Below are 27,749 nucleotides of genomic sequence, written 5' to 3'. Positions count from 1 at the left end.
GTAAAGTGCCATCATTATTATAGAGGTCATTCAATAGGAAATTTGGATAAACTTAAACAAGTCTATTAAGTTTATAATTTTTCTCTTGCTTAAATGATCTACTCTTTATCCTTCAGAAATAGCTGCCCAACAGAAATATCATGGAAGCCTAATAGGAAATTTTCATGTTTTTTAGTTAGCCACATGAAACAAGGAACAAGAAATAGGTGAGATTAATTTTAATTATGTATTGTCTTTCATGTCACATAGCCCAATATTATTTCAACATGGAATCACCGATATAAAAATCATTAATTAGATATTTTATTTAAAAAAAATGAAGTCTTCAGAATCTGGTGCTTGTTTTACAGTCACAGTCCATCTTAATTGGGATTGGCCACATTTCAAAGGCTCCAACTGTACCCCACAGTGTAGCTTTAAATCTCTCTTGATATTTCTGTGCCACTGGTTTTTATCAGGATTAGGGACACTATGTGATACACAAGAATAGTCCAGCTACTATCTTTAATTCTCTTGAAAACACACCGACTTAAGTTTGCTCCATTTCTCAGAATCACAGGATACTTCGTTCCTCTATTTTAACGGAAGTAAATAGTTATAAATATGATGCCAATTGTCACTTAGAGATGGGGTCAGAGAAGAGAGAGACATTAATCTTAGGATTCACCCTGCATCACTGGGCAGCTCCCTCTGTGCAGGGGATGGAGAAGACTCTGGTGTGCTCTCTCATCAAAGGGAGGAAATTCTGCCATGAGCATAATACCCACTCATCCAAAGAACTGGGAAAGACCTTGACACGAGGCATCTCTGGAAGTAAAAGGTACATTATCTGTTTTTCTCTCATTGGCTTGTCTTCCTAAGACAAGCCCTCACACAGTATTATAAGCCTCAAGAGACCCTAATAAGGAAGGACCACACCTCAGCCATTCCAGTCTAGTGAAAATCTATTGTATTTTTAAGAAACCCAAACGAAAGAGCCTGGAATCTTCCCATTAACGGCTTCCAGTCCTCCACCCACTGACCCTCACTGTCAGGAAATTCCTCTCCGTCTTATTGAAATGATTCTCACTAAGAGTAAAGCTCATTTCTCTTTCTTTGCTTCCAAAATGTTCCCTTAAATACACATTCAGATCAGAAAAAAGTGAAAAAAGTCATTTTAAAGGAATAACTATATGAAGGCCAGATGTGAGTTCAGTTTAATACAAAACAAGCACGGCACCCTCCTGACTGGTTATAGAAGTATCAAAAGGTTGGTTGAGAAAAGTCCATGATGGTGGCCTCTTGTATTTTGATGCAGGCTTTTTCACGTACGTTTCTAAAAGGTTGAAACAATTTGGTGCAATGGAGAAAATGCCATTGACTCTGTTGAATGCGAGTGCGATGTGGCTGGACAAAGTTCACACAATGCTGACCAAGGCTGAAGGGTTGACTTGTTACTAAATCACATCTTTGTGTCACAGCATGGTTCCAGCTGTCCGTAAGTGCAATTCAGTGACGTAGGGAATCACGTGGTCATGTCGTGGGTGTCAGGAACCTGCCTGTGGATTGAGGGATGAGCCTTCTGAATATTAATATTCCTGTATGTGAATTCTTGACCTCTGTTCTTTCCCCTGTACACGTAATGTGGGATTTACTCAACACCATCAGGAACTTGGAAGTGCGGATTCCACTTTGCAATCTCAAAAGGGCTTTGTAATAAAACTTCAATGTGGAGATTATGGCCATTTTGCTCTGTAACCCTTAGAAGGGAAATGCTTCCATCACAGTGGCCAGGTCTGCACAGGTGCAGGAAATAATCTCTGTAGTTGTCTTATTACCAGCATCCTTCTGATACAAAGCAATTCTGGTTACATTTTGATTCTTAGTTAGCCCAGTGTTCTACCACTTCTGCTGCTGGAAACTGTGCTGCTTCTGAAGGTCTGTGGTCTAGCCTTGGATGAGTCTCTTATCCTAATCTTTAGTGGCTGAAAAGCTGGACGTCCCATGTCTGTTGCTATTATCAATGCCCTTCATTCTTTCATCCTTGTGTGTAAACCTGTTTTCATCTTTATGAGAGATGACCATTTCCTCCAAACTTGCCTCTCCATCTTTTAACCCCTGTGAGGTCAGCGTAGGAAACATCCACCCTTCCCCACCAGATCAAAAGATTAGGAAGGGTACTGCTCAGTCTACAGCTTATTGCAAATATTCTGGAACTGTTCTTAACAATGGCAAAAACTTTAGCATTTAATATGCATAATACTAGTGACTAAACAACTTACAAGGTTCTCAGTCTATGAAGCTGTTCAAAAAAAAGGTTCCAAGCCAAAATATTATATGCTATTAATAACTTAGAGATGGGTCCCAATGAATTCGAGAATAGGGAATCCCCTAAAGCTCCTGTCAAAAGAGTGCAATCCTGGGCTACAGTAGTTTGCAGGATACAAAGAAAAGTCATATATTTAAGTTGGCTTTTGTCCATCCTTGTTTCTCCAACTTCTGTTGAAACTCATATTGTAATAATATATGAGAGTTTAGAATCATTTCTTCTTCATGCCTTCATCCGGAGGCAAGGATTACAACTTTATTTGGAAAGCCAGCTGACCAAGAAGATAGCAGACTAATGTCTCAAAACAACCATCTTCTTCTTCTTCTTCATATTTTTAAAATTAATTTTATTGGAGTATAGATTTATACCATTATGTATGTCAGTTTCACTGTACAGCAAAGTGAAATCAGTTATACATATATCCATTCTTTTTAAGATTCTTTTCCCATATAGGTTACTGAAAGTGAAAGTTTTAGCTGCTCAGTTGTGTCTGACTCTTTATGACCCAATGGACTGTAGCCCACCAAACTCCTCTGTCCGTGGAAATCTCCTCTCAAGAATATTGGAGTGGTTTGCCATTCCTATTTCCAGGGGATTTTCCCAACACAAGGATTGAATCTGGGTCTCCTGCATCACAGGCAGATTTTTTTTTTTTTTTTTTTTTTACCATCTAAGCGGTGGCAAGAATACACAGAAGAACTGTACAAAAAAGATCTTCACAACCCAGATAATCACGATGGTGTGATCACTCACCTAGAGCCAGACATCCTGGAATGTGAAGTCAAGTGGGCCTTAGAAAGCATCACTACAAACAAAGCTAGTGGAGGAGATGGAATTCCAGTTGAGCTATTTCAAATCCTGAAAGATGATGCTGTGAAAGTGCTGCACTCAATAGGCCAGCAAATTTGGGAAACTCAGCAGTGGCCACAGGACTGGAAAAGGTCAGTTTTCATTCCAATCCCAAAGAAAGGCAATGCCAAAGAATGCTCAAACTACTGCACAATTGCACTCATCTCACATGCTAGTAAAGTAATGCTCAAAATTCTCCAAGCCAGAATTCTCCAGCAATATGTGAACCATGAACTTCCAGATGGTCAAGCTGGTTTTAGAAAAAGCAGAGGAACCAGAGATCAAATTGCCAACATCTGCTGGATCATCGAAAAAGCAAGACAGTTCCATAAAAACATCTATTTCTGCTTTATTGACTATGCCAAAGCCTTTGACCGTGTGGATCACAATAAACTGTGGAAAATTCTGAAAGAGATGGGAATACCAGACCACCTGACCTGCCTCCTGAGAAACCTGCATGCAGGTCAGGAAGCAACAGTTAGAACTGGACATGGAACAACAGACTGGTTCCAAATCGGGAAAGGATTACATCAAGGCTGTATATTGTCACCCTGTTTATTTAACTTATATGCAGAGTACATCATGAGAAACGCTGGGGTGGAAGAAGCACAAGCTGCAATTAAGACTGCTGGGATAAATATTAATAACCTCAGATATGCAGATGACACCACCCTTATGGCAGAAAGTGAAGAGGAACTAAAAAGCCTCTTGATGAAGGTGAAAGAGGAGAGTGAAAAAGTTGGCTTAAAGCTCAACATTCAGAAAACGAAGATCATGGCATCTGGTCTCATCACTTCATGGCAAATAGATGGGGAAACAGTAGAAACAGTGTCAGACTTTATTTTTCTGGGCTCCAAAATCACTGCATATGGTGACTGCAGCCATGAAATTAAAAGACGCTTACTCCTTGGAAGGAAAGTTATGACCAACCTAGACAGCATATTAAAAAGCAGAGACACTACTTTGCCAATAAAATTCTGTCTAGTCAAGGCTATGGTTTTCCCAGTGGTCATGTATGGATGTGAGAGTTGGACTGTGAAGAAAGCTGAGTGCCAAAGAATCGATGCTTTTGAACTGTGGTGTTGGAGAAGACTCTTGAGAGTCCCTTGGACTGCAAGGAGATCCAACCAGTCCATTCTAAAGGAGATCAGTCCTGGGTGTTCATTGGAAGGACTGATGTTAAAGCTGAAACTCCAATACTTTGGCCACCTAATGCAAAGAGTTGACTCATTGGAAAAGACCCTGATGCTGGGAGGGAATTGGGGGGCAGGAAGAGGAGGGGACGACAGAGGATGAGATGGCTGGATGGCATCACCGACTCGATGGACGTGAGTTTGAGTAAACTCCGGGAGTTGGTGATGGACAGGGAGTCCTGGTGTGCTGCGATTCATGGGGTCACAAAGAGTCAGACCCGAGAAGGCAATGGCACCCCACTCCAGTACTCTTGCCTGGAAAATCCCATGTACGGAGGAGGAGTCTGGTGGGCTGCAGTCCATGGGGTCGAGAAGAGTTGGACACGACTGAGTGACTTCCCTTTCACTTTTCACTTTCATGCATTGGAGAAGGAAATGGCAACCCACTCCAGTGTTCGTGCCTGGAGAATCCCAGAGATGGGGGAGTCTGTTGGGCTGCCGTCTATGGGGTCGCACAGAGTTGGACACGACTGAAGCGACTTAGCAAAGAGTCGGACACAACTGAGAGACTGAACTGGAACTGGAAGCCATTAAGGAAGCCCCATATAGATCATTACAGAGTATTCATTCAGTAGAGTTTCCTGTGCTATACAGTAGATCCTTATTCAGTTTAGTTCAGTTCGGTTCAGTCACTCAGTTGTGTCCGACTCTTTGTGACCCCATGAACTGCAGCACGCCAGGCCTCCCTGTCCATCACCAATTCCTGGAGTCCACCCAAACCCATGTCCATCGAGTCGGTGATGCCATCCAACCATCTTATCCTCTGTCATCCCCTTCTCCTCCTGCCCTCAATCCTTCCCAGCATCAGGGTCTTTTCCAATGAGTCAGCTCTTCGCATCAGGTGGTCAAAGTACTGGAGTTTCAGCTTCAACATCAGTCCTTCCAATGAACACCCAAGACTGATCTCCTTTAGGATGAACTGGTTGGATCTCCTTGCAGTCCAAGGGACTCTCAAGAGTCTTCTCCAACACCACAGTTCAAAAGCATCGATTCTTCGGTGCTCAGCTTTCTTTATAGTCCAACTCTCACATCCATACATGACCACTGGAAAAACCATAGCCTTGACTAGATGGACCTTTCTTGGCAAAGTAATGTCTCTGCTTTTTAATATGCTGTCTAGGGTTGGTCATAACTTTCCTTCCAAGGAGTAAGTGTCTTTTAATTTCATGGCTGCAGTCACCATCTGCAGTGATTTTGGAGCCCAGAAAAATAAAGTCTGACACTGTTTCCCCATCTATTTGCCATGAAGTGATGGGACTGGAGGATCCATATTAGCTACCCATTTTATATATAGTAGTTCGTATATATCAATCCCAACATCCAATTTATCCCCTCCCGCTTTGGTAACCAGAAGTTTGTTTTCCACATCTGTGACTGTATTTCTGGTTTTGTAGATAAGTTCATCAGTAAATTTTTTTTTTTTTAGATTCCACATACAAGCGATATCATATGATATTTGTCGTTCTCTGACTTACTTTACTCAGTATGACAGTCTCTATCCATGTCACTGCAAATGGCGTCATTTTGTTCTTTTTTATGGCTGATTAACATTCCTTTGTATATATGTATAACATCTTTATCCATTTGTTTGTCAATGGACGTTTAGGTTGCTTCCACTTTTTTTTTTTTTTGGTGCTAAACTCAAAGCAACTGGTTCTATGGTCCTTGGGGGAGGTACTTCCAGAGTATCTTAAGATTTGCCCATTTTTCATTCACAAGGATTTATTTAATGACCTATGTGCCAGGCCCTGGGCTGGGTGCTGGGGCTACACAGTGATCATGACACAGACCCGGCCCTCACACTGTTGATGGCCCTGGGAAATGCCAAGTAAACAGGCCATGACAGTGAGTCGTGATGAGTTGTGACAGTAAGAGGGAAAGCTCAGGGGCAAGAGTGAAAGTTAATGTCACGGCACAGGACTGTCAGCAGGGGGTCTTCCCAGGACAGACACCACCCCCTCCCCCCACCATGTCCTCTGCCTGCCTCTTATTTATAGAAAAACGTCAGCCTGCTCCAAATTCCAGAAAGTAAATTTAATCACAGAAGTGAGAAAATACAGAAACAAGGGAAATAAGCAAGACAAAATAACAATAGCTCAGCCATTAAACAATGCCAAGAACCTAAGGACCATAGATAATATTCTGAGCCATAGCCTTTGAGTTGCTCTGTAGATACTAACCCACCCCCTCACCAGGTGGAAGAAGTTAACTCTATGCTGACCACAAACACAAAAGCCCCAGGCTGGCTGGAACCAGAAAGCTGATGATGCTGACTTCCAATTACCTCACTACAAACCAATCTGAAGAAAGTCCACACGTTGATCACAATTTCACCATGTGTTTTAAAGCTATTCCCTGAAAGCCCTTGGGGTGTTCAGGTTTGTCAAGCATTAGCTGCCTGGACTCCTATCTTGGTGAGTGAAAGTCGCTCAGTCATGTCAAGCTCTTTGCGACCCTATGGACTATACAGTCCATAGAATTCTCCAGGCCAGAATACTGGAGTGGGTAGCCTTTCCCTTCTCCAGGGGATCTTCTGAACCCAGGGATTGAAGCCAGGTCTCCTGCATTGCAGGTGGATTCTTTACTGGCTGAGTCACAGGGAAACCCTTAGTACCTGCAATAAATGCTGCACTTCACTTCACCACAATCTTGTTTCAGCAACCAGCTTTACTGTGTGGGGGTGAGCAGACGCAAGTCTGGTTGGGTAATGGTAAGACCCAGACCTGGGGGACTGGGTTTTACCCAGACCAAGGGCTTTCAGGGAAAGTCTTAGAGGGAAAAGTGTCTTCGAATCTGGGAACTGAAAGCTTAACAGAAACCATCCAGGGACAGAGGTGAGGGCATGGGAAGGAGTGTTCCAGGAAGAGGGAATAACATTTGAAGCATGTTCTGAAAAGGGATGGGAAGAGTGTGAACTTCTCTTATTTGGTCCAATTCAACATTTTCTTGATGGTAAACGGTTGAAAATGCCCTTTCCAAAACTGCTGCACATCAGTAACTGCATCTCTTTTCAGTGACTTGAGACTACTTCAAATGCCCCCAACCATACTTCCCCAGAGCAAATCGGCCAACCGATTGACATTTCACTGCCACTGAGGTGTCATTTCCTGTTTAAGAGGGTAGCTGCCTTCTAAGCCTCTAAGAGCTGACGTTAAAAAGCATCTAAAACACACCAGACCACTCACCTCTCAGCATCTCAAGTTGACTCTTAACCATTTAGAGCTCCAAGTGCTTTATCAGTTTGTGATGCTGCTAACTGAAGAGATCTTGCTCACTTCATAGTCTTGTAATGTAATAGTGGAAAATTTGTAAAGAAACCTTCAATGGACCTAAATGAGTTAAGTGACTCAATACTAATGGAATATCCATTTCTGGAATTTATGAAGCTATTCACAAAGATGACAATTTTCAGTAACTTGGAAAAGGCTAATGAAAGACAACATTAAGTGAAAAAAGAAAATACAGAGAATTAGTCACACATGATTGCAACTATGTAAGAAATACAAATATGAAAAGTGCTGGCAAGAAATCTACCAAAATGAGAATAGGAGTTGAACTGTTATTTGTGGTTTTGAGCTTCTTCCCACAGTTTGTCTCTTTCCTACACTGCATTTGTAACGCGTTTAAAACTGAAATCTTATTAAAAGTAGTCACTCTTAAGAAGTTAGCAGTTTGAACATTTTCAAATCTGAGCAGCACATACACGGGAACATGAGATCTGAGTGCCTCTATGTAAATCTCCCCACGGGAGCATACTTTTCCCTCGTGAATGAGCATGTGGGCATTGTTTCAACCCACTGATGAACAGCAGCATCTCCAGGGCAAATATGATGGAGGTTAAGGAGCACTGCCCTAAGAATATGATAGACACTGGAGAATATTAAGCAAATATGGTTAGAAAAGTTGGAGGTGAACAAGAGATTTGGAATTAAGTTCTTTAAATCAAGTTTGGAAATTTCACCATTCTTTAGGGCTCTGAGTAAAACAATGATATGTTATTTTTTGAAGCTGAACAAAACCAGGGTCCATTTCTAATGGACTAATTCTAATGCCTGGATTCTAATGCCTGCTCTGACTTCTCTGCCATGGATAAGTTCTTTGTTTGGGGATAAATGATTTCCTATGTGTCAACTAACACATAGATAATCAACAGTGATGGCGATGATGACCTCTGGGAGGGAGTTGGAGTTACTCAGCCTTTAGAGAGAAGACAGAGTCAGGAGATTGCTCTTCTTTGTCACACCTATGAAGGCTTGACTTGAAAACAATAAACTGTTTTCTATAACTCGAGCAAGGAAGATGACAAAATCAGTCTTGTAGCAAGAGTTCTCTAGGTTATACTATAGCCAACTCCTTCCATTCAGAAAGATTAGCTAATGGCAGTTGTGGAATTTCCTTTTCTAGAGATTTGTAACAATAGGTTTGATCTATATCTGGCCTTGAATGCCTTAGGGGTCCTGTACAAAGAAGCAGAACAAAAAAAGCGTGCAAGCCTGTGCGCTTGCACACACACACACACACACACCACAGTGTGCCCCAATCTTCTTTCAGAGATTTTAATAGAGATTTTAAAATGATTTATTTTCTCACCCACCCTTCAGCTGAATCAATATCTGAACTGCATCAGTCGCAGAAAAAACTTAGAAAGTTGGCCAAGAGTCATTTACCTGAACTAGGAGTTCCAGCTTCCGGTCATCAAGAAGATGTACTTGACATCGACGGCCCTCCGTCATCTAAGAAGAAAGACAAATGATGGTCACCAAGAGTCTAGTGGCCTTTCACAAGGTTAGAGGGTCCCCATGCTGGATGACGGCAGGCACATTCCTCTGGGCAAAACCTCCCCTGGGAGCTGGAGACTATGAGGCCAAGAAATGGCAGGATTGGTTCATTCATTCATTCAAAAATATTTATTGAACATTTTCTATGCGCCAGGTGCTATTTTGGGAGCTGGTGCATAGTGGCACACAAGATTAGGTATGTGCCTGCTCTCACGGAGGTTACATCTTTATGGGGGAGATGTAAAATAAACTAGCAAATGCATATGTAACGTAATATCAGTTGGTAATAGTTCTTCCTTCCTGAGTCACTCTTCAATAATTTTGTCACTGTGCATTAGGGTCACGGTTCAGTATCTGGTCTGGGCCACCTCCCAACTTGTTCCCCTATTTGATCACAGGGAGCAAATGACCACCCCACTGGCAACTGAACTTGATTTCTGTGTTCATCATCCCCCCTCCTCAGGTATGACCCTAGTCCCTACAGAGCTATCACTTATGTTACAGGAACCCTGGAGATAAAAGCTCACAGCTGAACTTGACCTCTCACCCTTGTGCCTTTCACCAATAACATATCTGTACAATAGAAAGAGCGTCTTGGCAGTCAGCAGGAGACCAAGTCAAGTCTTAACCATGCTGGTTATTGGCTGCAGGACCTTGAACAAGCCTCTGTTCATCTCTGCACCCCGATCTCAGTTATTAAAATGAGTAGGTGGGCACACTGGGAGCAATGGTAAATGTTTAACAACCAGCTTTCTGGAAGGAAAAAGCTTTCAGAATGCTTCCAAATTTGTAGCATTTGCTGGAGCCCTGGCATCATCCTCAAAGGAAATCCTCTGAAGATCAAGCTTTCTGGGAGTTGTTATACAGCCACCATTCTAACCAAAAGACTCTTGCTGCTCCAAGAAGCTTCACCACGTCTGATTTCAAGCAACTGTCAGGACAACATGCAGAGTGTTTCTAACAGACAGAAACAAAACACACCACCTCCAGGTAGAATGATGCTGGGAGAGGGCAGGGAAGCTCCATGCCTCTCCCCCATAACCTCCCTATGCATTTCTTCTATCGGGCTGTTCCTGGGTTTCATCCTTTTATAATAAACCAGTGGGGCTTTCCAGGTGGCTCACTGGTAAAGAATCTCAGTGGTAAGAACAACAACAATAAACCAGTAATCTAGTAAGTAGAAACAAAACAAGAAAAACCTAATACATACCACTTCAAGAACGGAGATACTAGTAAAGGCCAGTAAAATAATTAGGACGTGTTAAATTGATTTACTTAGTTATTATAGTATGTATTAACTTTGTTTCAACATAATTTATTTAACTGTAAGTCTATATAATTTAGTGTTAATAATGGCTATGTTTTACAACTGGAGCACAGAATTCCTGAAAAGATAACAACTATGCGGACAAGTGAATCCAAGCCCCTCCAACACAGCTGCCTGAACCAGAAGACTCCAAGATTCCTTCCAGTCTTTGGCTTTACATATGGCTGTAGCCCCCACTGAAGCCACCTTCTCTTTCCCCAGCTATCAGCCATGTCATGCAGACCCAAAGGAAAGATGAACATGGACTAATTCCAGTCTTGCCTCACTTCATGGGCATCACAGTACGTTCTCAGGAGCGCTTTCTCCAGGAAACATGGAGAAGGCAGCCTCTTCTCTCCTTGCCCAACCCAGTTCCTTCCCTGACCACTGGCATGTGCGAAGCTGTTGTCTATTCCTACAAGAAAATGCTTTCTCCTTCCTTCAAAGAAGCCAACCAAGTCATACTATTATTCATGCTTCCATCAAGTCATATTATCACATAGTTATTCATAAGAATATGATTCAGCCGTAAGAAAGGAAATCTAGCCATTTATGACAATGTGGATGGACTTGTAGAGCATTCTGCTAAGTAAAATAAGTCAAGACAGAAAAAAATACTGTATGATTTCACTTATGTGTAGAATCTAAAATAAACCAATGAAACCAAAAAGCCATGAACTGCTAGATACTGGGAACATGGTGGTGGTTGCCAGAAACAGGAGAATGGGGTGGGGGGTGGCAATTAGGGTGAAGCTGGTCAAAGAGTACAAGCTTCTGGTTAAAATAAATAAGACTTGGGCATGTACTGTACAGTTTGCTGACTATAGTGAATAATACAATATTGTATATTTGAAAGTTGCTAAGACAGCAGATATCAAAAGTTCTCATCACAAGAAAAAAATTTTGAAACTTATATAGATGTTAATGAGACTTATTCTGGTGATCACTTAACAACATATACAGATATCAAATTATGCTGCATGCCTGAATATAATCTTATAAGCCAACTATATCTCAATTTTTTAAAAAGGAAAACTTTTACAAAGTGAATAAAAAACTTGGCTTGAAAAAAAAAATCCATCAGCTTCATTTCAATCATTGCCCAATCTAAGTTCAAAGAAAGCTACTATAATTTTAAATTATGCTAAAATATATGCTGCCATACCAAAATGTATAAATGATTCTTTTAACAAAAAAGAACACCCAAAATGTTCACGTTTCAATAGGGAAGCTGACAGCAACTGCACAGGCATTTTGCATAACATTTTAGATTTTCAGCAATTCAGTTCTTATTAGGACAAACTCAAGGTCAACAGAGAGGGAGTTCTAGGAAGGCGAGTGCTACAACCATCTTGAATATGATTTTGGAATTCCTTTAAAAACATTTATTAATATTAATTGTTTGAGAAAATTGTCTGAAGGGTGGGGACAACATTTTAAAATATATTTTAATTAGCAGATAATTGCTTTACAATGTTGTATTGGTTTCTGCCATACAGCAGTGTGAATCAGTCATAAGTATACATATATCTCCTCTCTCTTGAACCGCTCTCCCACCCTCCCCATCCCATCCTATCCCTCTAGGCTGTCACACAGCACCAGGTTGAGTTCCTTGTATTATACAACAACTTCAAAGCTAAGGACAATTTTAAGGAATTTTAAGAAATTCTATTTGTCCTTTCCACATATAAAATACAAAGTTTTTAACTTTTTATTGTAAACGGTTAAGGGTATAAACATGTTCTTGAGTTACTTACTCACATTCTAATAAGTTGTACAAAAACCAAGGAAAATTGGTATCCAAGAGACATTACTATATCAAATAAAGTTCTACTCACGGCCATAAAGAGGTAGCCTTATCATTTTTCTCAAAATATTTCCAAACTTGCAAAGTGTGACGTGACCCTGAGTTCATACCCATATCTAAAGTCTGAGACTCTCATACCTGGGTCTCATTTTCATCTGAAACATACAATTCCATTCCCTGTATCTCATCTTATCTGCTCAGACATTTAAAGAAGTAGCTGTACATTCAGATGTTAAGATCTACCCAAGGATCTTCCAACTTCATTCTTCCCTTAAACAAAATCTCACAACTAAATCTTGGGGGATTTACAAGCACACTCCCTAATCTAATAGGAAATTTGGTTCCCTGGTGGCTCAGACAGTAAAGCGTCTGCCTGCAATGCGGGAGACCCAGGTTCGATCCCTGGGTTCGGAAGATCCCCCGGAGAAGGAAATGGCAATCCACTCCAGTATTCTTGCCTGGAAAATTCCATGGATGGAGGAGCCTGGTGGGCTACAGCCCATGGGGCTGCAAAGAGTTGGATATGACTGAGCAACTTCACTTTCCCTTTTGGAAGACAAACTGCCTCTGAGAAAAATCTGCACAGAGAAGTGAGTCTAAACAGAAACTCAACTTTGAATCATCATGTTTTTGAAAGCACAACTTTCTTTTGACAGCACAGCTGTGGCTCTTTTTTTCCTCAAAAAGGAGACCTGTTTGTTGTTCCACATGGAGGGAAATTGGAGCATCCTGCTTTCATCATCAGCTGAGAAAAGGTTTGCCATCCTGGGTGTGTGTAGAGAGAGAGCGGCTGGACATCTGTAGCTTTGTCTGGCTTCCCAGGCACAGTGAAATTTTCTTCTGAATACTAACAATTGCAAACTAATACTGCTTTCCTTGTTCTCATTTTCAGCTGCTCGGGCACAACTGGAGGGCTGGCATTACCCTCAAAGGAAATCCTTTCGGAGAACAAGGCTTCTTGCAGATGTCAGCTGGCTACCTCTCCAGCCATGAATCGACTTGTTACAGAACAATTCTATACCAAGCAGACGCCTGCCAAGTGCACTGTGATGTCAAAGGATACACAGAATAGTGTTATTTTGGAAATAAGGTGTCCGCTCCATTTATCCAACTTTGCTGTTAAGACATACAGTGAATCACGAAAATTACGCACAAACATAGAAATGCATGTATGATACAAGCTTAAGTGAACACAGCAGAATATGAAATGTGTACTATAAAGGTAGCCAATAAAATTGTGGGAATTAAGAGGCAAAAATAAAATAATTGATGTGCTGGGGTAGTAGGGTTATGGGTGGTCCTCCACCCAAATACGACCTCACATCTTTTTTTCTTTTTCAGTTAAAAAATGTAAAAAAGAAACTTTATCTGGAAAAATGAAGGACTCTGCTTGAGGTCAGCTATAAGAAATGGAGCTTGAGAGGTTTCCTTATCAGCAAATTCATTTTAGATTGCCTGTGAGATATTAAAATTAATTTTTAATTAGAGTTTGGTTGATTTACAATGTTGTATTAGTTTCTAATGTACAGCAAAGAAAATCAGCCATACATATATCTACTCTCTTCTAGACTCCATTCCCATATAGCTCATTACAGAGCACCGAATGGAGTTCCCTGTGCTATACAGTAGGTCTTTATTAGTTATCTATTTTACATGTAATAGTGTGTAGACATGAATCCCAATCTCCCAATTTATCTCTCTCCGCCCCTTGGTAGCCGTAAGTTTGTTTTCTACATCTGTGACTCAATTTCTGTTTTGTAAATAAGTTCATTTGTACCAATTTTCTATGATTTTAACATACCGAGTCACACTAATTAACATACAAATCAGAAGTGCAATGGCCACAGACATTAGAACTGTTAAGGCTGAAGGTCTCCCACCTTCTCTCCCTGCAGGAGGGAACTTGACTATGACCAGAAGAGGTCCGGGGAACACAGAATGTGAAAGAGGGGATATGAAGTATCTGTGTTTGAGGGCCTCCATCCACCAGAGCCTGACATATTCCTGATGGCAGAGGGGGTCTGTCCCAATATGACAGAGGCGTCCCCTCTGCAGGTGTTACTGAAAAACAACTACCTAACCAGTGACGACAAACTCCCCCATAGGGTGATTTTGAAGAGCTTTACATGAAGAGGCACCAGGTACTGAGCTCATCATGTGAAAACATGTTCCGTTAGGAATATTTTCTCTTCAAGTTCAAAACGAAGTAAACCCAGATTCAATATTCTTCTCATTATCACCTTTCCCTCTACCTAACAGCCCCCTCTCCCTCTCTGAGTCATTTCTTGCATGTCTGCTCCACCCTATTCTTGTCACTCAAGTAATGTGTCTACTATGCTATGCACACCACAAAGAAATAACCCTAGCCCCCCTATTAATAATATTTTCATAGAAAACTAATGATATTGTGCCAAAGACGGTAGGGTAACAGATCTTGAACTCAGAAAAACATATGCTTTTAAAAAATTAAAATAAATTAACACGTTACCATGATATTTCCTGAGATTAATTTATACTGGAACTGTTACCACTAAGACACTGGGGGCTGGGGAGAGTGTAGGGAGGGGGAGGAGAGCCAGGTTCACAGTTACCACATGACTACTCGTTCTGTGCCTAATAAGTCACCACGTTGCAATTCACATTCATTCTAGAGATAATACTTTATGGAGCAATAAAATAAGAAATATTAAAGACTCATTGGAATTGCATGAAACAAAGAATTAACATTCCAAGGCACACTTAGGAAAACTACCAATACTCCTCCAAACACCCTGAAATCTTATCCTTTAAAACGTTATCATCGGAACTTCCTTGGCAGTTCAGTGGTTAACGCTTTGCCTTCCAATGCAAGGGATGTGGGTTCGATGTCTGGTTGGGGAACTAAGATCCCACCTGCCACAGGGCCCAAACACCAAAACATAAATCAGAAGCAATACTGTAACAAATTCAATAAAGAATGGGGCATCCTGAGGATGCCGGAAGCATGACAGCAGCACCTCACAATCTGCCCTCTGACCCAGGCCCCTCTGTGGCTCAGAAGGAAATTCCAGATTTATGACGATGAGTTCCCAGGGCAACTCATTGTTGGAGCATCTGCTCTCTGGGTCACCTCAATGTGTCACATCCCTTCAGTTTCCTCTGCAGACAAATGAAGACCAGGGACTCACCTAAGTACCAGAAAGTCACAGGATCCCAGAATCTCCAGAATCATGAAGCTGTCATACCCAGGAGACGGATAAACACAGCACATCCACAGCAGCCTCGAGAAAGTCAACCCCACAGTAAATAAACTCACAGAAAAGATAGTAAACAAATTAAAAGTTGTTTAAAATATTCATCATTGGGACTTCCTTGGAGGTCCAGTGGTTAAGAATTCACCTGCCAATGCAGGGGACATGGGTTCGATCCTGGTCCAGGAAGATCACATACCATGAGGCAACTAAGCCCATGGCCACAAGAGAAGCCACCGCAATGAGAATGTCACACACCGCAACTCTGCAACTAGAGTCCCTGTTCCCTGCAACTAGAGAAAGCCCACATGCAGCAGCAAACACCCAGCACAGCCAGAAATAAATAATTATTAATTTTTTTAAAAAGCTGTTAAAAAATATTCATCCATCTGCTACCCACATCTAACCTGTGCTATGGAAATATCAGATATAATAAGCTATTGTAATATTATAACATAATAAAAGTGCATGAGGGGCCTCTGCCCACAACCTTTAAGAAAAATTGAAAAGTATATTGTCCATTTTATTATAATTTTTCCTCTGTCTGATTTATCTCATGGTTACTATTTTTGTCTTTAAGTGACATTGTATTAAAATCAAGAAGCTAATGGAAAGAAAGAAGAGACCACGTACTAGACAGAAGCCCGATTCAGGGAGAATAACCTTATCCTGACTTTGCTCCATGACTTCTGGCAAATTATGTCACCTCTGCCTTTACTACGAGTCTCCGAGGTACAGAAGGACACACACAGGCGTGTCCTTGAGGTTCTTGGCTGCTGAATACAGTCGGAACTGATAAAACCCAGATGAAAATGATTAAATGTGTGTCTTTATTAGAAACAAATTCACGTGGCAATGCAATGTAATAAGAACTGAAACAGGCTAGCATTCTTCAGAGCTTCAAGTGTGCATTTGATGAGGTCATGAGTGTAGTTCGTGGTTCACTGGAGGATCTTTGGAAAGCAAATTGTGGTGGTGGTGATGCTGCTGTCTGGGTCTCTCTGCCTCCAGCAAAAGAAAATTGGGTTTTCTCTGGGAACGCAGGAAGAGAAGTAATGGTGCTGTGGAGTACTAAGGGCTGGGGACAACAGGGAGCTGCTGTGGCCCAGTGTGTCATAGGGAGGAAGAAATCTGATTCCATATTGCATCTGTTTCTTTTTCTTTAACCTTTGTATTCTATTGCTTGAAAGAATGCTGCCTACAGTCTGAAATATACAGGACACCCCATTCTCAAGGCTCTGACCTTTAAAAGTATAACTTTTCTATTCATGTAGAGATAAAAAGTTGCAAAAGAGAGAAGAACGTTTATCTTGTTGGAGGTTTATAGCAACACTGTGACCAGAACTATGGCGACAGCTGCAAGACCAAAGGATTCCAACACCAGGAAGTTGGCCATAACCAACCACACCCCATCTCCTTCAGTATAAAAGAAGCCTGAATTCTAATTAAAGCAAGCTGGTTCTTTTGGACATGAGTCCACCATCTCTTTGATCTGCTGGCTTGCTGAATAAAGGCTGTTCGTTGCTCCAACAACTCATCTCTCAATTTATTAGACTGTCATGCAGCAAACAGTACAAGCTCTGACTTGGTAACAAGTGGACAATTTTAGTCCCCAATTCTGCTGCCCTGCAGACCACTGCTGTGTGTGATCAAGCCACGAGTCCTTCTGGACCATCATTTCAATCCTCTCCAGATGAGGCTGCAGGTGAGAGGGTCAAAAAATTCATTATTAATCTTGGGGCATAAATAATGAGGGACAGACAAAGGAGAGGACAGCCAGTCGTCTAATGGGCTCATGTGATCCCAGTGAGGAGGAGCTCCCAGCCAGAGCTCTGTTGTAGGATGTAGGGAAGGAGGGGACTTTTTTTCTCTTCCAGCAAGACACTGCAACCTGAGGACAAGCTACAGACATAGAGGTCGGATCAAGGCCCAAGAGGAGCATTTCAGTCCAGGGCTAGAGTGTGACAATCAGACTCTCCTGTCTGAGAGCCAACTACATAGGATGAAAAGGACACTGGGAAAGCCACACGCATGGGCCCTGTCTATGCACCACAGACACCCACTTAGTGAAAGAAAGTGAAAATGAAAGTTGTTCAGTTGTGTCCGACTCTTCGCAATACCATGGACTATACCGTCCATGGAATTCTCCAAGCCAGAATACTGGAGTGAGTGGCTGTTCCCTTCTCCAGGGGTTCTTCCCAACCCAGGGATCGAACCCAGGTCTCCTGCATTGCAGGTGAATTCTTTACCAGCTGAGCCACCAGGGAAGCCCAGACACCTGCTAAGCGACCACGGAATAGTGACAATACTACGGTCTGGTTAACAGACGTGAACGGAAGTGCAGGTGAGGCGTCCGGGTCCTGAAAGGCAGCAGTGCTTTCTGAATTACATTCTAACCAGCTGGACACTGAAAGAAGAGTGACCTGGTCATCACACTCGGCTCCCACTGCTGCCAGAGCATCTTCCGAAGACAATGATTTTCTTGACCAACATTTTGAGTAAATTAGCAAGATCTCAATCTACTAATTCAATCCAAAATACATCTATTAGCACATATTCACCTCATTCACAGCACATCTACAGGCAAGCTTTTGATTTCTACCCAAAATGTTGTTTCCACACAACTTTGGTGCTGCAAGCAGAACAACTAAAGTCTTTGAAGATCCACGGAGATTCCACGCTACTTGATGTTGTATTATTATGATCATTATTTGGAGAGGGCTGGGCAAAAGGAATAGCGCTTTCTCATAAGTGAAGGTGAGTTGGGAGTTTCAACATGAGAGAGGATCCTGAGAAGTCTGGACAGAGGATGTCTGGGAACAGCGGGATCCTGAGCATATCTGGACAGAAGGCCTCGGGGAATAAAGGCCCAAGAAGGAGATTCTTGAGGAGGTTGTAAAACATCTCTTGTTGATTACACACTGTTGCTACCACTTGTGAGAGACTAATACCTGAATGCTGGATCACGAGCCCTCTGAGATCTGGCCTCATCTCACCAGACCTGTTTTTTTTTCCCCCCCCAAATGCTCTCCTTCCTCCCTAACCCCATCCCCGAAATTCCAAGACCAGTCCAAGTCCAGGACTCAACTGCCCTGGACTTCTAAGTTCTGTTCCTCTGAGGGCCACCCTTGCTTCCAGGTCCAGCCCATGCCGTCTCTTTGGCCTGGAACCACGTTCTCTTTCTTCATGTCCCCAAAGGACAATCCCTGCCTGCCTGGTCCAGACTGCACACAAATCCAGGGGCTGGAGAGACAGTAGTGACCAAAGGAAGCTTCATCTTGTTTCTCAGAGGTCACTAGTTTAAGGAAAAGATGGACATGACTTTCACTCATTCTTCCAGACTCTATGATGATGCACAAGCTTTCTCCGCCCCATTGGTGGGGGAAGGGGTTGATTTCCCAGCCCGGTCTGGCAATTCTGATGCCAGGCCTCGAGCCTCCCCTGCCTCTGTCCTCCCCAGGTCACTGTGCCAGGGCTTAGAGAAGATGGGAGGAAGGCTTTGGGGCTGGACCACCTAGGTTCGTGTCTTATCCCAGCTTCACCAGGGGCTAGCTGGGTGTGAACCCACAAGAACTTCACCAACTTGTGCCTCATTCCTCAGTCTCTGAAATGGAGATCACCCTCATGCCAACCTCGTGGGGCTGCCAAAAGGAATAACCAAGTTAACTTATACAGTGTGTGGAACTCTGCTTGGCACAGAAGGCTCTAGTTCGGGAAAGGGACGTTTGTCTGATCAGCATTGTCAGACAGATGAGAGACAATGCATCCTGACCTGCAGCATGGAATCCGGTTTTCATCAATGATGCACACACCCCTCCCCTACAGGCACAGGATGGCCTTGATGAGGCTGCAACTTTTTGCCACTCACACTAGGCTGTCCATTACTGTGGCTGGGTGGAAGGGGACGATGGGCCAGGTGGGTATCTTTTGGATAGCTATTCCCTGTGCTGAGTAAGTACCAGGCCTTCACAGAGCAGAGTCCCTGGGGCTCTGGTCATGTGTCAGCATCCACAGAAAGCTGATGGAAGGCACATCAGAACCAGTGGAGGAATGGAGGTTTAGGGGTGTCAGTACCCCATACTGACATTGGTGGGGACCACAAGAACTGCTGGGCAATACACAGTCTATTATCAGAGGAGGAGATGAAGCCCTCCTGCTGCCAAAGAGACTCCGCCTGATTCTCTCAGCAGATTCAGGGTGTTCTTTTTTTTCAGGTGTTATTCTTACTGACAACTGTTTATAACTCGGTGTCCATGAAGACATCCTTCAAAGGTGACTGGGAAGGTATAAAACCCAAAGAAACAAAACATGCAAAGGAAGCAGCAAGAACCCTTCTAACCCACCCAACATTCCAGGGTTCTCCTTGAAGTGAGCAAAGGAGAAAGAAAATGACACCTGTGCTTAGGCAGGTGGAGTTCTGACTTCAGAGTCTCAGAGACAAGAGTGTTGGTGGACCTGAGGGATGGGCTGGGGAGGGAGGTGGGAGGGGCGTTCAGGATGGAGGACACATGTACATCCATGGCTGATGTATGGCAAAAATCACTACAGTATTGTAAAGCAATTAGACTCCAATTAAAATAAATTAATTAATTTAAAAAAAGAAACCATAAAAGTTATAAGCAAAAAAAAAAAAGAAAAAGAGTGTTGGTTGGAATGGAGATGCTTCTTACATAGGAAAAGGCAAGTATCTATACTTTCCTTTGTTCTGATGACTGCACTTGGATTTTTTATAGAAAAGGACTGATGGGTATTCCTAAGGGGGCCCCAGACTCAAGGAAAATGGTTTTAAAGTCCAGAAAAAAAGATGAGGTTGACTCTGTGGATTGGCAAGAATATCATTTGCATGAGATTGAAATTTCAATACAAAAACTTTAAAGATAAAACTAACACAATAAAAATAAAATTGAATGAGAAAGTGAAGATTCCGACATTCAAAGAACACAAAGTATCTGCATGAAGAATTCACAAAGGAATTTAGTATAATATATAATTTAGCATATTTTAGTGTAATATATACAACGTGTCAAGGGCATGAAATACATTATATATGTGATGGACATAGATGAGGAAGTGTCAGAACCCTAGAGGGACAGAGTTGGAAAACGGAGACAAAGGTTTAAAATGAGGAACATCTAAGGACAATAGAAGAGCCTTTAAAGATACATCCCAAGAAATAAAGCGGGAGGAAAGGAATGTTTTCATTGTTTGACACCAATAAATCTTTGTTAAAAGATGAGTGGCTGGACCACTTAGATCCTGTTTAGTTTCAATCTCCTCACCAAGAAGGTACATGGTAGGACTAATGACTAAAAGAATGTAAATTGCACTTACTTCCCCTGTGGTCCAGTGGTTGAGAAGCCACCTGCCATTCCCGGGGACGTGGGTTCAATTTCTGGTCCAGGAAGATTCCACATGCTGTGAGGCAACCAAGCCTGTGTGCTGCAACTGCTGAGCCTGTGCTCTAGAGCCCGTGTGTTGTAACTACTGAAGTCCGCACACTTAGAGCCCATTCTCCGCAGCAAGAGAAGCCACCACAATGAGAAGCCCAGAACCACAACTAGAGAAAGCCCACATGCAGCAACGAAGACCCAGCACAGCCAAAAGAGAATTAATTAAAAAAATTTTAAGAATATAAACTGTACTTCTTTTCCCAGAATAAATTCCGAGTGGTTCATACAGTGAAATATTAAAATAGACAGGCTTATCATGTTTTTTTAAGTATAAAAGCAATGGACGGGCCAAAAGGGAAAAATGCATACAGTTGATGACATTTTAAAATCCTTTTTCAAAAAACTAATTTTACTCTGTAAATCACCATAAGCAAAAAGAAAAAGCAAATGCCGAGTTGGTATGGTTAACAACTATAAAGTGATTAATATGTTAAAGATAAAATTATTTAATAATTAGATGATTATAAGTTAAGTAGAAGACCACTCAGAGAAGGCAATGGCACCCCACTCCAGTACTCTTGCCTGGAAAATCCCATGGGAAGAGCCTGGTGGGCTGCAGTCAGTCCATGGGGTCGCGAAGAGTCAGACACGACCGAGCGACTTGACTTTCACTTTTCACTTTCACGCATTGGAGAGGGAAGTGGCAACCCACTCCAGTGTTCTTGCCTGGAGAATCCCAGGGACGGAGGAGCCTGGTGGGCTGCCGTCTATGGGGTCGCACAGAGTCGGACACGACTGAAGTGACTTAGCAGCAGTAGCAGCAGCAGAAGACCACTAATATCCTACTGGAAATTAAACTGCAAATGGCTGAAGAGTTCACAGGCTTCCCTGATAGCTCAGCTGGTAAAGAATCCACCTGCAATGCGGAAAACCCTGGTTCAATTCCTGGGTCAGAAAGATTCCCTGGAGAACGGGGTAGGCTACCCACTCCAGTTTCTTGGGCTTCCCTGGTGGCTCAGATGGTAAAGAGTCTGCCTGCAATATGGGCAGATTCACATTGCAGAGTTCATCTCCTTTGATAATAATTTCTCCTCTAGAAGAGATCTATCCATCTCTATAGTAATCCAGGGAGTAAACCAGTGACCAACCCTCATGAAATAAGAGAAATGAGGTTAGAAGATTATACATAGCTGTGTCCATCATAATATGTGTTCATCTGCAAATATTTATGGCACATAGCACTGTGCCAGGCATCTTATTCGATATTTAATGATGAACACAATTTTGTTCCTATATTTAATGAGCTTCTATGTTCAGCAGAAGTACCTAAGTTAAGAGGAAATTACAGTGTAATGTGTGACAAGGGGGTGAGTATAAGATGCAATGGAGCAGAGGGTGGGGGGACCCTCACTCACATCTGGGAGATTGGTGAATGCTCAGGTGAGGAAGTGCCGTCGGAAGAGAGGACATCCAGCAGAGATGACCTGATGTAAGAAGACCTGGATGGAAGAGAATGTGGTGTGTTCTCAAAACATCAGCTGGGCAGCAGAGCTGAGGCAGAGGGAGGCTTGTGGGTACAGAGCAGTGAAAAGTACAGCTGGAGAACCCTCTTTACAAGAGGAAGGAGGAGCAGCTTCTAGCCAAGAGTCTGAGGATGGCTAAATCACTGATGTATCTACTGGACAATATTTTCACATCAATCCAATCCTAAAATGAGGGGAGTATAGAAAGAGGGTTCTAATTGCAAGTGATGAGGCTAAGTGCTTTAGAAAAGATACAAGCAGTTGGAAAACTATAAAGAGATACTATTATAGGGATTTCCCTGGTGGTCCAGTAGCTAAGACTTGGGTGCTCCCAATGTAGGAGGCCCAGGTTCGATCCCTGGTCGGGGAACTAGATCCCACACGTCACAAGGAAGATCAAAGATCCAGCATGCTGCAACTAAGACTTGGCGCTGCCACACAGTTACATACATAAATATTTTAAATAAGAATGTAGGCGACAAACTATAGTAGTACCTGTGACCTTCAGATAAATAAAATCACAGATATTTTCATGTCATAAAAAGAGATGCTATCATAAATATAAGCTCTCAACATCCGTACGACGCCCTCACAACTTATAACCAGACACAGAAAGTGTGCCAACCACATTTACAGATGACAAGAGGCTTGTTTAGATGGTAACTTCAACAGCTACAAAGTGAAGTCATATTGTTTATGGTTTCAGGTCCTGTTCTCTGTCCACATGCTAGAAGTACAGCATCCTGAATAATGAAATCAGGATGCCTCCTATATCCTACTATAGTTAACCGTGTCTGGAAATCTGTGTTGAATTCTGAATACCGTATTTTAGGTACCAAATGAAAGAACCTGGAGCAAAGCCAAGGAAGGGTAACCAGAGGAGGTAAAGATCTGGAGACCATGTCTTCCCAGGGCTGATGGGAAAGCTGCATGTGGGCTTAAACAGCAAAGGCTCCATTGACAGGATGACCCTGTCATCTACCGCCCATGCATGACCCCCCAGGCCACCTGCTCTCATAGAACCGGCATGGGATGCAAACTGGCATGGGTGGCATGTGCCACCCATGGCTGAGTCCCGGGGCCCAGGGCACAGACGCCAAGTCCTCCAGGTTTGGAAGGCAGTGCTCCAGCCCAAGAACTGATCCTTCCGAGACTAAGGCTGAAATCAGACCAAATTTCCAATGGCATCACACACAGCAGACCCGGGGCACACAGTCCTGCAGGGTGGTCCCAGCTCCAGCAGGAAGCAGCGAGCCCTCGTCCCTCCCTGGCTCAAGGCCGCCAACACAAAGCTGCAGAGAGAACTTGAGAACCTGGAGGCTTGCACTGAGGGCTGTTTTCACAGCTACCTTAGACTGTGTCAGCACGGGGCCGTCCATCTGGCCTAGAGGCTGACGCCTGGTTGTTTACATAACCGAGTTGTCTGGAAAGGATTCGGCTGGAGTGTCGCTGGCAGGGACTGCTCCCTCTTGCATGAGCTGTGCTGGCAGGGCTCACCCTCCATTCATCTTGTCGGAGGTTGCAACGCTGGCCGGCTGCCCCGTTTGCCACCCCAGACGCCTCCAGGAGACCTGCTCCCCAGCCTCCAGGTTCTGCTGCGGCAGTGCTACAGACAGAACGGGAGCCCTGGTTGCCAGTATCATTTACAAACGAGGGTGCAGCATCAGGTTAGCAAAGAAAGGGAAGTGGGGGGAGGGAGAGGGACAACTGCAAGACCAAAAGAGGGCTCCCCACTCTTTTCACCCCACGAGGCACAGCCTCTCAGTGGCATAGTATTTTTTATAAATACTTATTTGTTTACTTGGCTGTGTTGGGTCTTGGTTGCACAGGTGGGATGGCTTGTCGTGGGGCATGAACTCTCCAGTTGCGGGCTGAGTAGCTGCAGCGTGCAGACTTAGTTGCCCCATGGCTTGTGGGATCTTATTAATAGTACCCCCGTGTCTCCTGCATTGCAAGGAGGATTCTTAACCACTGCAACACCAGGGAAGCCCCCAGGGTGCATATCATTGAGAGCAGTCACACAAATAAAGACAGGATGCCGGATCTATCAGTCAAATCAAGAATTCTAATTGGACATGGAACGATTTCTCCAAGCTTTCAGCAGGTGGTGATTACTATCCTGTCTACACACAGGGAAAAAGGGGGAAACAGAGCTTACTGTTTGGGCTGTTTCCATGCAAGAAGCAACTAGAGAGAAGTTTCTGCTTATATCAGAACGGATGAAAAGATGGCAGGGTTCCTGACCTTTCCTCTTTCCCAAGTTAACCAGGAACGCAGGTGTCAAACAGTTTACACATGTCATTCCAAAGCCTTTGGTAACCAAATTTGAGTGTACTTCCAGCAAACGTTGGAGGAAAGACCTGGAAATGAGTGTACAATGCAATAACTCTTTAGGGAAAGGCAGCATTTTAAATTTGAGCAAACACACAGGCAGGGAATAGTGATTTCATCTTTTATCCTTCACAGTGCCCAGCATGGAGCTTGAAACACACCAGACTCTCAGTAAGCATGACTGATGAAAATATGGAGTTATAATTCTTGACTGTGGTGATGGTTTCATAGGTGTGGCCATATGTCCAAAGCGAGAACCATCCCCCTAGACCAACCAACCTACCTGCAGGTGTGGACATACGTCTAAACTCATTAAACGGTACACTTTAAATATGTGAAGCTTATTGTATATCAATGGTACATCAATAAATCCGTTTAAAATACAAAAGTCAGGAACTTCCCTGATGATCCAGTGGTTAAGAATCCGGCTTGCAATGCAGGGGACTTGGGTTCGATCCTTGTTTGGGGAACTAAGATCCTACATGCTGGGGGGAGCAACTGAGCCTCTGCTCTGCAACTAAAGATCCCACATAACACAACTAGGACCCAGCAAGCCAAATAAATAAATAAAATGTAAGAGTTAGAGTTATTCCTTTTGTGCATTAAAAAAGGGACAGACCATCAGGCTGATCTGAAAAGTCCAATTTGTTTTTGTTGTTGTTATCACTGCTGTTCCTCTAAATTGTATTATACTCCCACCTGGTATACACACACCACACACTTGTCACCTAAGGAACGTTTGCTGAGTGAATAAGTGACTGAAGAGTCCAATGTGTGCAACTATATATCTCAGCAGGGTTCTTCGCACTTGGAGGAGAAATTACTTCATTTTTTATATATTACATTTTAAAAAATTCAAAGTATGAACTGGATTTACGGTGTCTTTTTCTCAGATGTTGTCACATCCAGGACTGAGCCACAAAGTCTTTAAATATCAGTTCTCCTTGGCTGAGTCCCACTTTGTGTCTCTGCCGGGACTTCCTCCTTTCCTAGGTTTGTACATGATGAATGCAAAATTGCCCACTCAGCATCTCCTTTTGGGTAGCTGCTAAATATCTCCAAAAAAGTGAACTACTGACCTATCTTCTACAAAATGGCAATCCATTCTAGTATTCTTGCCTGGGAAATCCTATGGACCAGGAGCTTGGTGGGCTACAGGCCATGGGGTCGCAAAGAGTTGGACACAACTCTATTACTGAGCACGCACGTACTTCTTCCGCAAACCACCTTCACCCAAAGCTTTTCCCTCTCAGCTAACGGCTACTCCAGCTCTCCATCAGCACATTCTGTCCTCTCACAACCCACATCCAGCTCACCAGAAAAATCTCCAAATATCCAGACCCTTAAGCCTGTTCATCATTGGCACTTTATCACTTGCCCCATTCCTGTAATGGCCACCCAACTGGCACCCCAGTGGTTCCCTCTACCTATCTTGCAGTCTGGTCCGCACACAGCACCCGAACCATCCCTGTGCAGCCCACGTGGGATCAGGGTGCCTCCTAGATCCACACTCTCCAGCAGTCAGTCCCATTGCCCCCAGTACAGACACCTTCCTACCTCTTTCCCCCACTCACTTCATCTGCTGTTCTACCCTCATCTCCTTGCTGTTCCCAACAAGCCACTTTTTTCCACCCGGGGCCTGTGATGAGCTCTTTCCTCTGTCTGGAATGTTCCCGCAAGACACCCACATGGCTCATCACTTCACATCCTTCAAAACTTTGTTCATGTCACCTTTTTATAATATCACAGCTTGAATTTAAAACAGCAACTTTGCCATGCTTCCCGACCTCTGCTTCGTTTTCCTTACAGCACAGGAAATCAGCACCTTCCAGCACAAGATATAATAATTTACTTATTCATTATGCTTCCTGCCTGTCTCTTCCTTGTAGAGTGCAAGCTCCCGAGGGCAGGAAGTTTGGTCCCTTTTGTTTGCTGACATATTTCCAGGACAGAAGAGGCACATAAGTGTATCAGTCAGAATAATTGACTGACTGACTAAAGGAATAAATGAAGGAACTGGATGTGCAGGCACTTCCTGTCTCTCTGCCAGCTGGGGTGCCAGGCTCACCTTCATATGAAGGACACAGCTGTGCTGCACCATTCTTGTTCTGCTCCTCTTTACTCTGTGACTCAGACACATGCAGACAGAGGAGGGCTGACAGGTGAAGGACACTAGGCTTAAGCACTAAAAAAAATTAGTTCCAGCTATATGCAAACAAGGAAAGACATGAGAAGCCACAAAACGTGCCAAATAATCACTCATTTATATTCTTGAGCACCCACCAAATGCTGGGCACAATATAAGGTGCTTTAGGATCAAAGACGGATAAAAGTGCAGACACTGTGGAGAACAGCATGAAGGTTCCTCAGAGAACTAAAAACAGAACTACCATACGATCCTGCGATCCCACTCCTGGGCACAGAATCCATAAAGAACTATAATTTGGAAAGATATACACACCCCAGTGTTCATTGCAGCATTATTTACAATAGGTAAGATGTGGAAGCAAGCAACCTACAATGTCCATCAACAGATGAATGGATAAAAAGATGTAGCATACATACACAGTGAAATTCTGCTGCTGCTAAGTCGCTTCAGTCGTGTCCGACTCTGTGCAACCCCATAGACAGCAGCCCAGCAGGCTCCCCCGTCCCTGGGATTCTCTAGGCAAGAACACTGGAGTGGGTTGCCATTTCCTTCTCCACAATGAAAAACTACTCAGCCATAAAAACAATGAAATAATGCCATTTGCAGCAACAAGGATAGACTTACTTATCGTACTAAGTAAGCCAGACAGAGAAAGACATATACCATAGGATATATAACTCATATGTGGAATCTAAAAAAATGATACAAATGAACTTACTTACAAAATAGAAACACTCCCAGACATAGAAAACAAACTTATGGTTACCAAAGGGGTAAGGAGAGGGGAGGCATAAGTTAGGAGTTTGGGATGAACAGATACAAACTACTACATATAAACAAGATAAATAACAAGGTCCTACTTGTTGGGAACTACAGTCAATATAC

The 27,749-nt window shown here is 43.0% G+C and overlaps 1 protein-coding gene across 9 annotated transcripts in view; it reads right to left on the bottom strand.

The window, feature by feature from the left end:
* Nucleotides 1–27,749, bottom strand: part of FRMD4A (FERM domain containing 4A) — a 515,353-nt gene that overhangs the window by 212,072 nt on the left and 275,532 nt on the right. For all 9 annotated transcript variants that reach the window (XM_044928112.2, XM_006066017.4, XM_044928110.2 and 6 more), the window contains exon 2: nucleotides 9,018–9,083. In XM_044928112.2, the coding sequence (XP_044784047.2) occupies nucleotides 9,018–9,083 (66 nt within the window). The remainder of the gene's footprint in view (nucleotides 1–9,017; nucleotides 9,084–27,749) is intronic.

This window comes from Bubalus bubalis, chromosome 14 (genome assembly GCF_019923935.1).
Source record: "Bubalus bubalis isolate 160015118507 breed Murrah chromosome 14, NDDB_SH_1, whole genome shotgun sequence".
Taxonomy (NCBI): Eukaryota; Metazoa; Chordata; class Mammalia; order Artiodactyla; family Bovidae; genus Bubalus; species Bubalus bubalis.
This window is presented reverse-complemented; position numbering and strand designations above follow the sequence as displayed.